The sequence below is a fragment of the Oncorhynchus keta genome, chromosome 17 (assembly GCF_023373465.1).
Source record: "Oncorhynchus keta strain PuntledgeMale-10-30-2019 chromosome 17, Oket_V2, whole genome shotgun sequence".
NCBI classification, from domain to species: Eukaryota; Metazoa; Chordata; class Actinopteri; order Salmoniformes; family Salmonidae; genus Oncorhynchus; species Oncorhynchus keta.
This window is the reverse complement of record NC_068437.1, coordinates 5,048,571-5,061,501: the sequence shown is the minus strand read 5'-3', so window position 1 is coordinate 5,061,501 and position 12,931 is coordinate 5,048,571. Positions and strand designations below refer to the sequence as shown.

General features: G+C 45.6%; 1 protein-coding gene across 5 annotated transcripts in view; it reads right to left on the bottom strand.

Annotated features, from left to right (window-relative positions):
• The window catches only part of LOC118396324 (Krueppel-like factor 8), an 83,221-nt gene extending 73,119 nt beyond the window's left edge, over positions 1–10,102 (bottom strand). For 4 of the 5 annotated variants that reach the window (XM_052465346.1, XM_052465348.1, XM_052465347.1 and 1 more), the window contains exon 1: positions 9,955–10,102. In XM_052465346.1, the coding sequence (XP_052321306.1) occupies positions 9,955–9,981 (27 nt within the window). In that variant the 5' untranslated portion in view covers positions 9,982–10,102. The other variant, XM_052465352.1, reaches the window with a different exon arrangement.
• Between the last annotated feature and the right edge of the window lie 2,829 nt (positions 10,103–12,931).

Here is a 12,931-nt window from a genome sequence, read left to right as displayed (position 1 = left end):
CCACTCCCATAACACACAAACCAGATACTGTATAGAGGCCCAGAATATAACACATTCTACTACACCAGATTCATGGAACAGAAGTTCTACATGCCACACAGACCCAAATAGAACTGGACTGCTCTGTTTCTTACTGGACTCTCATGCTGCACTAGAGGAAAGGAGAGGGGAGAAAGAGAGAGAGAGAGATTCTACCACCTCCAAGCAGGCTTCCAGTGAAGAACATTCTTCATCTCGGCTGTATAGGCCAAATAAACCACTTCCGTAATTCAAACATGCCACACACACGCCAGTGATTCGTCCAAATAATACATGATGCAAAAACCAGCACAACAGATCAAGACTTGTTCTTCTCAACCTGAATATCCCTTGTGTTCTCAACAAACCTAACTTCAGCTATGAAAGCAACTCAATATATATAATGTATTGGTGGAGCATAGGGTTGCAAAGGGTCAGAAACTGTCCGGTATATTTCCAGAATTTTTGCGAAATATTTCGATGGGAAGTTATTAAGACCGGGAATTTGGGGAATGTTGCCTAAATTCACCAAAAAAAGATAGCTTATAACAGTGAACCTTTTTTTGTGGTATACACATGAGGCCATTCTAAGTCTTGTGGCATATTTCGGTTAAACTATCCCCAATTCAATGGAATTGCAACCCTCTGCATGCGCAGTGCATTCTTCTATCACATGCGCAGTGCATTCTTCTATCACATGCGCAGTGCATTCTTCTATCACATGCGCAGTGCATTCTTCTATCACATGCGCAGTGCATTCTTCTATCACATGCGCAGTGCATTCTTCTATCACATGCGCAGTGCATTCTTCTATCACATGCGCAGTGCATTCTTCTATCACATGCACAGTGCATTCTTCTATCACATGCACAGTGCATTCTTCTATCACATGCACAGTGCATTCTTCTATCACATGCACAGTGCATTCTTCTATCACATGCACAGTGCATTCTTCTATCACATGCACAGTGCATTTTTCTATCACATGCACAGTGCATTCTTCTATCACATGCACAGTGCATTCTTCTCTTTCTTGCTTTCTGGTAAGTTTTGATTACAATACTGGGTGGGGTGATTATATTCTACACAACATACATGCTTTTTTTGTTAACAAGCAAACAGTAGCCTACAGAAAAGTGTGTTTAAATCATTTTTAACTTGTTAGCAATTTCTGCGAGTTAGTTTACTACCATGTGGGTTTTAGCTTTCTTGAGCCTGCTAACTGAGGAGTGTTAATTCACCTGTTCCAATACATGTTTCATTTTAAAACTGTTATCTTACAAAGGAGTTGTTTAATCTATCTGCTTAACTATTTCTCAGTACATGGAATTGTATTTATTTATTTTTTACTTGTTTTATTCTAATCTTTACAGGAAAATACCACAGGCATTATTTGATGTGTGGAGACATTTCACTGCAGCTAATGTAGGAAAAGCTGTGTACATTTGCAAATACTGTGCCAAATCATGTGAGGAAAAAGTCCCTCTACTTCTAATCGAGGTGAAAATGATGAATCAGACACCTTATCGATAGCAACAGCTCATGGTCCTCCTGGAATCAGATGTTTTTGAGACTCAATGGAGGAACGTAGTCAGAGAAATGCTGATGAATATCTTGCTTGAGCCGTATATGCAACTGGTCCATCTCTGATGCTCACAGGCAATGTGTATTGTTAGAGAATTCTGAAAGTTCTTTGCCCAGCAAACACCCCTCCAACCAGACGTGCTTTATCTACTCATTTGCTGGATGCAGAGTTCAACAGAGTTCAAGTGAAGGTCAATCAAATCATAGAGAAAGCAGACTGTATTGCAATCATCTCTGATGGGTGGTTGAATGTTCGTGGGCAAGGAATAATTAACTACATCTCCACCCCTCAACCAGTATTCTACAAGAGCACACAGACACAAAGGACAACAGACACACCGGTCTCTACATTGCAGATGAGCTGAAGGCAGTCATCAATGACCTTGGACCACAGAAGGTATTTGCACAGGTGACAGACAATGCTGCAAACATGAAGGCTGCTTGGTCTAAAGTAGAGTCCTACCCTCACATCACACCCATTGGCTGTGCTGTTCATGCATTGAATCTGCTCCTCAAGGATATCATGGCACTGAAAACAATGGATACACTTTACAAGAGAGCCAAGGAAATGGTTATCAAGTTATAGCAGCAAAATGAGAAGAATAAGAGCACCACATTGAAGCTGCCCAGCAACACCCATTGGGGTGGTGTTGTCATCATGTTTGACAGCCTCCTGGAGGGGAAGGAGTCTCTCCAAGAAATGGACATATCACAGTCTGCCGATATGGACAACCCCATCAAGAGGATCCTCCTGGATGATGTATTTTGGGAGATAGTGGTAAGCAGCCTGAAACCTCTGAAACCTATAGCAGTAGCCATTCGACAGATTGAGGGAGACAATGCCATCCTGTCTGATGTTCAGACTCTGCTTGCAGATGTAAGAGAAGAAATCCGTACTGCCCTGCCCACTTCACTGCTGCTCCAAGCAGAGAAACTGCAGTTCTGAAATACATCAAAAAGCGTGAAGACTTCTGCCTGAAGCCCATGCACGCCGCAGAGTACATGTTGGACCCCAAGTATGCTGGCAAGAGCATCCTGTCTGGTGCAGAGATCAACAAGGCCTATGGTGTCATCACTACCATGACTCACCACCTTGGCCTGGATGATGGCAAGGTTCTTGGCAGTCTGGTGAAGTACACTTCCAAGGGCTTTGGGATGGAGATGCAATATGGCAGTCGTGCCAACATATCTCATCAGCCACCTGGTGGAAGGGACTGTGGATCTGAGGCTCTTTCTCCTGTTGCCTCCATCATCCTCCAAATCCCACCAACATCAGTCACCTCAGAACGCAACTGGTCCTTGTTTGGGAACACACACACCAAAGCACGCAACAGACTGACCAATACACAGGTTGAAAAATGGGTGGTCATCCGGGCAAATTTGAGGCTTTTTGAGCCTGACAACAAGCCATCCTCAACAAGGTTGGAAAGTGACAGTGAAGATGAGGCCTCAGAGTCTGATGTTCAAGAGGTGGACATTGAGGAGGTCCAGGGAGAAGACATGGAAGCCTGAGAGGAAGACAACCAAAGCTTGAGTTTCTAGATTATCATTTGTCCGTTAATTCCCATATATTTCCCACGGAAAGTTTCAACCTCTGAATATGCCCCAAAATGTGCAACCCTAGTGGCACATACTGTTCATGCAGTGGGCTGGGGGGGGGAACTTTCCGTTTAAAGAGAATAGGGTGCCATCTGGGAGGCAGGCCTTGTGGTAGTAGAGGAAACCCCTTTAGTGTTTTATCATAGTCCACCACTGTCTGTGATTTATTTAGTGGGACTTCCATTTGCTTTTCAACAGGACAAATGACCCAAAACACCTCCAGGCTGTGTAGGCGCTATTTGTCCAAGAAGGAGAGTGATGGAGAGTGATGGCTCTGAGCAGGCCAGTCAAGTTCTTCCACACCGATCTCAACAAACCACTTCTATATGGACCTTGCTTTGTGTATGGGGGCATTGTCATGGGAAGGGCCTTCCCCCAAACTGTTGACACAAAGTTGGAATCACAGAATCGTTTAGAATGTCATTGTACTGTACGCTGTAGTGTTAGTCAGAACCATGAAAAACAGCCCAAGACCATTATTCCTCCCCCACCAAACGTTACAGTGGGCACTATGCATTGAGGCAGGTAGCGTTCTCCTGGCCTCCGCCCAACCCAGATTCGTGTGTCGGACTGCCAGATGGTGAAGCATTATTCATTACTCCAGAGAACGCATTTCCACTGCTCCGGAGTCCAATGGCAGCGAGCTTTACACCACTCCAGTCGACTCTTGGCCTTGCACATGGTAATCTTTGGCTTGTGGGGCGAGTGGGGCGGCAGGGTAGCCTAGTGGTTAGAGTGTTGGACTAGTAACTGAAAGGTTGCAAGTTCGAATCCACGAGCTGTCGTTCTGCCCCTGAACAGGCAGTTAAGCCACTGTTCCTAGGCCATCATTGAAAATAAGAATTTGTTCTTAACTGACTTGCCTAGTAAAATAAAGGTTAAAAAAATAAAAATAATAATAAATAAATCTTTGGCTTGTGTGCGGCTGCTCGGCCATGGAAACCCATTTCAGGAAGCTCTTGACGAGCAGTTATTGCGCTGGTGTTGCTTCCAGAAGCAGTTTGTAACTCGGTAGTGAGTGTTGCAACCGAGAACAGGCGATTTGTTACGCGCTACGCACTTCAGCAGTCCTATTCTATCAGCTTGTGTGGCCTACCACTTCGCGGCTGAGCCGTTGTTGCTCCTACACGTTTCCACTTCACAATAACAGCACTTACAGTTGACCGGGGAACCTCTAGCAGGCTAAACATTTGATGAACCGACATGTTGGAAAGGTGATATCCTATGACGGTGGCACGTTGAACGTCACTGAGCTCTTCAGTAAGGCCATTCTACTACCAATGTGTGTCTATGGAGATTGCATGTCTGTGTGCTCGGTTTTATACACCTGTCAGAAACTGGTATGGTTGAAATAGCAGAATCCACTAACTTGAAAGGGTGTCCACATTCTTGTGTATATATGGTGTATTTTGGACTTTAAAGAATTCCCAGAGCTAACGTTTGGCTGGGTATCTTTCATTTGGACAGATGTCCATCCCAGCAAACATATATTTCTTGATATATTAGATGTTTGGTATTGACACTTATTAAGAATACATGAAGATTTACCAACTTGCTCACTCCTTTTTCCAAAATATTTGTAGACAAACTACTCAACATGTGGCCATGCTGGAGCCATTGGCTGCTAACAGCTTAGAACTGCTAGCTAACTGGCAAGCGCAAAAACAGTCAACAACTTCTGGAGTACAGACCCACAGAAAGTAGCCAATCACCCTCTAGTGGTGGAAGTAAGAACTGCCAAAAATGCAGTCAGGACAATATTTTTTTTATTTGTATTTTGTCTTGTTTTTTGTTTTTTTACACCTTTATTTAGGCTAGTTGAGAACAAGTTCTCATTTACAACTGCGACCTTGCCAACTGCGACCTGGCCAAGATAAAGCAAAGCAGTGCGGCACAAACGACAACAGAGTCACACATGGAATACACAAACATACAGTCAATAACACAATAGAGAAAGTGTGCAAATGAAGTAAGATTAGGGAGGTAAGACAATAAATAGGCCATGGTGGCGAAATAATTACAATATAGCAATTAAACACTGGGGTGATAGATGTGCAGAAGATGAATGTGCAAGTAGTGATACTGGGGTGCAAAGGAGCAAAAAAAAATAACAGTATGGGAATGAGGTAGTTGGGTGGGCTATTTACAGATGGGCTATGTACAGGTGCAATGACCTGTGAGCTGCTCTGACAGCTGGTGCTTAAAGCTAGTGAGGGAGATATGTGTCTCCAGCTTCAGTAACTTTTGCAGTTTGTTCCAGTCATTTGCTGCAGAGGACAAGTAGGAAAGACACACTCAAACCTGTGTGCCTGGCCCCTACTACCATACCTTGTTCAAAAGCACTTCAATATTTTGTCTTGTCCATTCACCCTGTGAATGGCACAAATGCACGTCTCAATTGTCTCAAGGCTTAAAAATCCTTCATTAACCCGTCTTCTCCCCTTCATCTACACTGATTGAAGTGGATTTAACAGGTGACATCAATAAGGGATCAGTCAGTCTGTCATGGAAATAGCAGGTGTTCCTAATGTTTTGTACACTCAGACGCCTGTCTCTAAAAAGCACCTGTTCAGTGAATTAAGCAAATACATACTCAGGCTATTAATTGAAGTTTGACAGTTTATTAATTTAACAATATGTTGGTTATTGCCTTGGATTGAATAAGAACATATCATGATGTAAATAAAATGTCCTTTATTTGGAGACAATTTGCACCACTTCTATAGAATCACCCATATTTTGTATTTTATTTAACTAGGCATGTCAGTTAAGAACAAAATCTTATTTTACAATGACAGCCTACCCCAGCCAAACCCTCCCCTAACCCAGACGACACTGGGCAAATAGTCTGCCGCCCTATGGGACTCCCGATCATGGCCGGTTGTGGTACAGCCGGGTATCGAACCAGGGTCTGTAGTGATGCCTCTCGCACCGAGATGCAGTGCCTTAGACTGCTGTGCCACTAGGGAACCAAAATAAGGCATAGGGACCCATAGGGGCCATTTGGGACCCAGAAGACACTCATGGCGCATTTCCATACATGATTTGCCCCAGTGTCTTACGCAGAAGGCTCAGACTCATCTGTTTCCATCTAAACGGGCCGGCACCTGTATCTCACTGGGCCATGGCTCCGTCTCACTGGGCCATGGCTCCGTCTCACTGGGCCATGGATCCGTCTCACTGGGCCATGGATCCGTCTCACTGGGCCATGGCTCCGTCTCACTGGGCCATGGCTCCGTCTCACTGGGCCATGGCTCCGTCTCACTGGGCCATGGCTCCAGCTCACTGGGCCATGAACCCATCTCACTGGGCAATGAATCCGTCTCACTGGGCCATGAATCCGTCTCACTGGGCCATGGCTCCGGCAGACCTGCTCTCACTTGGGGCCACAGCCAGGCCACTGGTACTTTTCAGATGGCATTTCCATAACAATGGCCAACTGTGACCTTTAACACCTTCTCACAAAGCAACTCTGTTGATTATTGATTCTGCTCTTCACAAGTCCTCATTGTCAGCCCTTGCTTTGGGAACACAAATTCCCTGGTATAACATAAGGGTGTATACACTAGTGGAACACTGGTGTTACAATCGAAAAGCTGCAATCAGAGAGAACTGGACTATGCATTCCCAGATTGTTACAGGAGCTAGGAGCTAGCTGATCCTTGTTAACTCAGGCGAGAGTGTTGGGGAGTTATATTCCAGGCAGAGCTCTCTTTAGGTTTTCACTCCGACACTTCTTTCCATGTCGGGCAGGGGGGCTAGTTTAGGGAGGGGAAGAAATAATAGGGAGAAAGGTGGACAGAGAGAGGAGACAGATTCTAGGCGTGCCTGTGGTCTCCGACAGCCTCTGCATGCATGCTTCTACCCACAGCCCCAGCCCTATCCTCCTGTCCCAACCCCGTCCCTATACTCCTGTCCCAACCCCGGCCCTGTCCCAACCCCGGCTCTATCCTCCTGTCCCAACCCCGGCTCTATCCTCCTGTCCCAACCCTATCCTCTTGTCCCAACCCCGTCCCTATCCCCCAAACCTATCCCAGACCTAAAACCTATCCCCCAGCCTCCCCCTTGCCCTACCCCTCAACTGCAGCCCTAACCCCTCCAGGTCCCAAACCTAGCCCTATATTCCAACCCCACCCATACCCTCAGCCCAACCCCTCTAGCCCATCCCAGCCCTAGACTAACTTCACATTATAAATGGTGTCCTGGTCCTAAAAATAGTATCTGAGGCAGGACAGGCTCCATGCACCGACCGTCTCACTCACCGGAAAAAGACATGGTGACCCCCCCCTACCACCGCCCCTGTCCTCTAAAACGAATACCCATGTGACATCATCCACCCCAACCCTTCCCACCCACCCCTCCCCTCCTTCCAAACTAGCTTATACCTCTGTTAAACTATCCACCCCAACCCCACCCTCCTGTCCTGCCCTTCCTTCTAAACTAATACCCTTGTGACACCATCCACCCTGTTTTCTGACTCAGCTCATACCCCCCATGACTGGCTGCCCCAGTCAGCCAATGTCCCCTGTCCCCCATGTCAGGGTCACCTCACCTCTCTTTACCCCCTGTTGTGACACCCTCACGAATGAATCCCCTCTTCCTCTTATATAATGCTCCATGTGACAGTACAACCCCGTTATAGCACAGGGTCACTCCTGTCTAGATCTCAGAATGGCAATGGGGCCACCAGTCCTAACCTGGGTGCCTGTCTGTTTCTGCCTTAATTAACTTGTCAGTTTTATTTGGTAAGGTGACAATTTGGCATGGTTGAATGCAGGCCTAGGTTACCTAGAAGCCAGTACCTTGGCACCACCAGTCTGTCCCTTATGTCAATCTGACATCTCCCTTGGGTGGGTTACTATGTGGCCAGACACACACACACACACACACACAGGAGATGGCTGCCTTCACCTCCCATCTCGCATTTAACCAGTTTGAGCAAGGTTTGTCCTCCACTGTTAATCATTGCCTACCATCTGGCACACCCTGGGCTGATCCACACACACTCAAACAGAAACAAACACTCATACACACAGAGACAAGGCTGGCCTCTGAATGACAGGGCCTCTCCCTGTGCTCACCATTAGGCCTGCTGAGGCTGCTGCTGCCCTGCACAGGAATGTATTATAGGCCCTGTTTATAGATTACACCTTCAGAGCTGGCCTAATCCATGCCATGCACACACACACACAGGGCCGCATACCCGCAGACGCACACACAGGAAAGGGAGTGAGCTCTGTATCTCGTGTAGCACTGACGAGTGACGACATCCGATTCATGTCTCATTGCAGCATGACTGTCATTCATCATAATGAGACAACTACACTGACTACAGAAATGGATTTATGTCATGCTCATAGAAAAACAATGTCTGAGACCAAAAGTAACGTGGAGGTATCGCAGGGATCATGTATACATTTGTCAGCATGATGATAGATCGGTAAGAGATCTATCTATTCAATGAATCATGAGAATCCTTACTGCTGTATGAGGCTAATGATCTTGTGAAGCTTGAAGGATGTTTTCCTTTCCGGTCCCTGGTTGAGCCTGAATTCTTCTCTTGCCCTCTGACCCTTTGCTACTGTACCGAAAGTTCTGGGCAGAAGACGCAGCATGCTGGGTACATGTACAGTATAGCGCTAGGCAGTACACCTGGCTCATTCCCAGGGTTGGGATTTGATCGAGCGCTACTGTCCCTTTAAGGAACTAAGATGGTGTCCTACACGCTGCAGTGCATTTCCTTCCTGCCTAGCTCACACAGTGCACTTAAAAAAAAAAACTGTACCACAAAGTTCGCACAGAGAGAGAGGATGAGAGCAGGCTGTGTCACCCAAGAAGCAATGCATAGCAAACCCGTTCCAGTGTCTGCATGCGCGCTAATTGTCAACGTTTACAGAGGAGTGTACACAGTTATTTGGAGAGAGAGAGAGATGCAACAGCACAGTCTGCTGTCGATTGTCGGAGCTATCGAACCAATCAAGCTCTCAGTAGCCTGCGACAGTCCCCTATCGAGCTGGAGAGCTAACTAATATGCTAGCTATTATTATAAGTACCGTTGCCTAACGTTAGTTTGCCAGCCAGCTAACAATGTAATGCTGCGTTGATAAAGAAGTGGGAACGTGGTAATTATCAGTTGGGAAGTCGTAAATATCCGTTTTTTTTATACCTTTACTTAACTAGGCAAGTCAGTTAAGAACAACTTGTTATTTACAATGCCAGCCTATGAACAGTGGGTTAACTGGCTTGTTCAGGGGCAGAACGACATATTTGTACCTTGTCAGCTCGGGGATTTGAACGAGCAACATTTAGTCCACAGCTCTAACCATTAGGCTACCTGCCGCCCCCAGTTGAACACAATCACGTGCTTTGAAGTCGTTGAGAAATGCCGATTGGCCAAGAGCTGAGTCAACCATAAACTATAAGTACAGCTATCATGCCTGTAAACAAATTGTCTTCAAACGGTAATTAATTTCCTTAGTGGTAACATCAGAGGTCAGTATGTGGGAGAGCTCCGGGCTCAAGGATGATAGATGAGTTTCCCACTAGTCATTTTCCCAGTTATGTGGTAAATACCACCTTCCCACTTGGGTATGAACGCACCATAACAGTACAGCTGCCTTCCACCTTGTCAGACAGACACTCTTCAATTTTGTTTCAATTGGCACATGATGTAACTGACAATGTCAACGCATTTCAATATCGGCCGATCACAGTTTGCTGGACAGGGCAAAGTCAATAATGGTCAAGACTTACTTTCTTGCTTCGAGTCTCGGTGTGCATCTCGGTGGCTAGGGTGGAGTAGAGGGAGGGGGGGTCGGTAGGGTGAATTTAAATAATAGTAATCTTGTTGGCAGTTTTCCACCTTTCGAATCAAAGTGCTATTTGGGAGAAAGGTGTACTGTTTGCCTCTTCGGATATTATTTTAGATCATATCCACGGCGTCGACTGATCCTCTTCCCTCCCCCAGTAGCGCCTCTCTCTCTCGGTGTGTTGTTGCCGCGTACAGTATGAAGGGTGATCGATGCCACCGAGAAGGAGGAGCTAGCGATGAGGGGTGATCAATGCCACCGAGAAGGAGGAGCTAGCGATGACGGGTGATCAATGCCACGGAGAAGGAGGAGCTAGCGATGACGGGTGATCAATGCCACGGAGAAGGAGGAGCGAGCGATGAGGGGTGATCGATGCCACGGAGAAGGAGGAGCGAGCGATGAGGGGTGATCGATGCCACGGAGAAGGAGGAGCTAGCGATGAGGGGTGATCAATGCCACCGAGAAGGAGGAGCTAGCGATGACGGGTGATCAATGCCACGGAGAAGGAGGATCGAGCAATGAGGGGTGATCACAATGCCACCGAGTAGGAGGATCTAGAGATGGTTGGTGACACTTATAAATTATGAACATTTTATCCAGCTAGCTGGTTTACATGATTGTGCATAATGATACTGTTCTTTACAACTAAAGTAGCTACAGTTAGTTAGTAGTAAGCTAACTCTATATGTCAATGTTTGAATCTGATATGGTTTGCAATGCAAAGTATTTGCCGTGGATTGCAGTGATTCGAAGCTACAAAACATTTTCCTGACTATTCATTAGTGCTGAGCGATGAGTGCTTTTTGAGGTCAGTTCGGTTTGATCATTTTTTTAATAATAATAATAATATATGCCATTTAGCAGACGCTTTTATCCAAAGCGACTTACAGTCATGTGTGCATACATTCTACGTATGGGTGGTCCCGGGAATCGAACCCACTACCCTTGTTATGATAATTTGTTTTACAATGACTGTAAAGCTTTTTAATGGGAATTCCAAAGCCCAAACTATTCAACATTCAATTGCCAAAACATTTAACATATTCAAATGTCTCTGTCTGGTCCACATTGGGTAGAAAACAATAGAAAAATTATTATGAAATAATAAAATATTTCAATTGTGTATGCACAGTGAGCTTCAAAGGTATTGGGACAGTGAACATTGTGTTGTTGTTTTGGCACTGTACTCCAGCACTTTAGATTTGAAATGATACAATGACTATGAGGTTAAAGTGCAGACTGTCAGCTTTAATTTGAGGGTATGCTGAAATAGTCTATGTGCCGTAGCTAGGGTCAATCTGTTATATCTGTTGTAATTATCCTGTCTTATTTGGTGTCCTGTCCCTCCCCTTCCAGGGGACCTGAGCCCTTGGACAATGCCTCAGGACTACCTGGCCTGATGACTCCTGGCTGTCCCCAGTCCACCTGGTTGTGCTGCTCCTCCAGTTTCAACTTTTCTGCCTGCTGCTATGGAACCCTGACCTGTTCACCGGACCTATCTGTCCCAGACCTGCTGTTTTCAACTCTCTAGAGACAGCAGGAGCGGTAGAGATACTCTCAATGATCGGCTATGAAAAGCCAACTGACATTTACTCCTGAGGTACTGACTGACCTGTTGCACCCTCTACAACCACTGTGATTATTATTTGACCCTTCTGGTCATTTATGAATGTTTGAACATCTTGAAGAACAATCTGGCCTTAAATAGCCATATACTCTTATAATCTCCACCCGGCACAGCCAGAAGAGGACTGGCCACCCCTCAGAGCCTGGTTCCTCTCTAGGTTTCCTCCTAGGTTCTGGCCTTTCTATGTAGTTTTTCCTAGCCACCGTGCTTCTACACCTGCATTGCTTGCTGTTTGGGGTTTTAGGCTGGGTTTCTGTACAGCACTTTGTGACATCAGCTGATGTAAGAAGGGCTATATAAATAGATTTGATTTAATGCAGCTGGTGTCCACACCAGATACTGACTGTTACTTTTGATTTGTTACTTTCTACACCCCCCTTTGTTCAGAGACAGGTTATTCGATTTCTGTTAGTCACATGTCTGTGGAACTTGTTCAGTTTATGTCTCAGATGTTGAATCTTACATTCATACAAATATTTACACATGTTCAGTTTGCTGAAAATAAACATAGTTGACAGTGAGAGGACGTTTATTTTGTTTGCTGAGTGTATATATATATGTATATATATATATATATATATATATATCATCTTCAATGCCCTTGCTGATGGAAGGAGGTTTTCACTCAGAATCTCACGATACATGGCCCCATTCATTCTTTCCTTTACACGGATCAGTCGTCCTGGTCCCTTTGCAGAAAAACAGCCCCCAACGCATGATGTTTCCACTCCCATGCTTCACAGTAGGTATGGTGTTCTTTGGATGCAACTCAGCATTCTTTGTCCTCCAAACACGACGAGTTGAGTTTTTACCAAAAAGTTATATTTTGGTTTCATCTGACCATCTGAAGACATTCTCCCAATCTTCTTCTGGATCATCCAAATGCTCTCTAGCAAACTTCAGATGGGCCTGGTCATGTACTGGCTTAAGCAGGGGGACACGTCTGGCACTGCAGGATTTGAGTCCCTGGCGGTGTAGTGTGTTACTGATGGTAGGCTTTGTTACTTTGGTCCCAGCTCTCTGCAGGTCATTCACTAGGTCCCCCCCGTATGGTTCTGGGATTTTTGCTCACCGTTCTTGTGATCATTTTGACCCCATGGGGTGAGATTTTGCGTGGAGCCCCAGATCGAGGGAGATTATCAGTGGTCTTGTATGTCTTCCATTTCCTAATAATTGCTCCCACAGTTGATTTCTTCAAATCAAGCTGCTTACCTATTGCAGATTCAGTCTTCCCAGCCTGGTGCAGGTCTACAATTTTGTTTCTGGTGTCCTTTGACAGCTCTTTGGTCTTGGC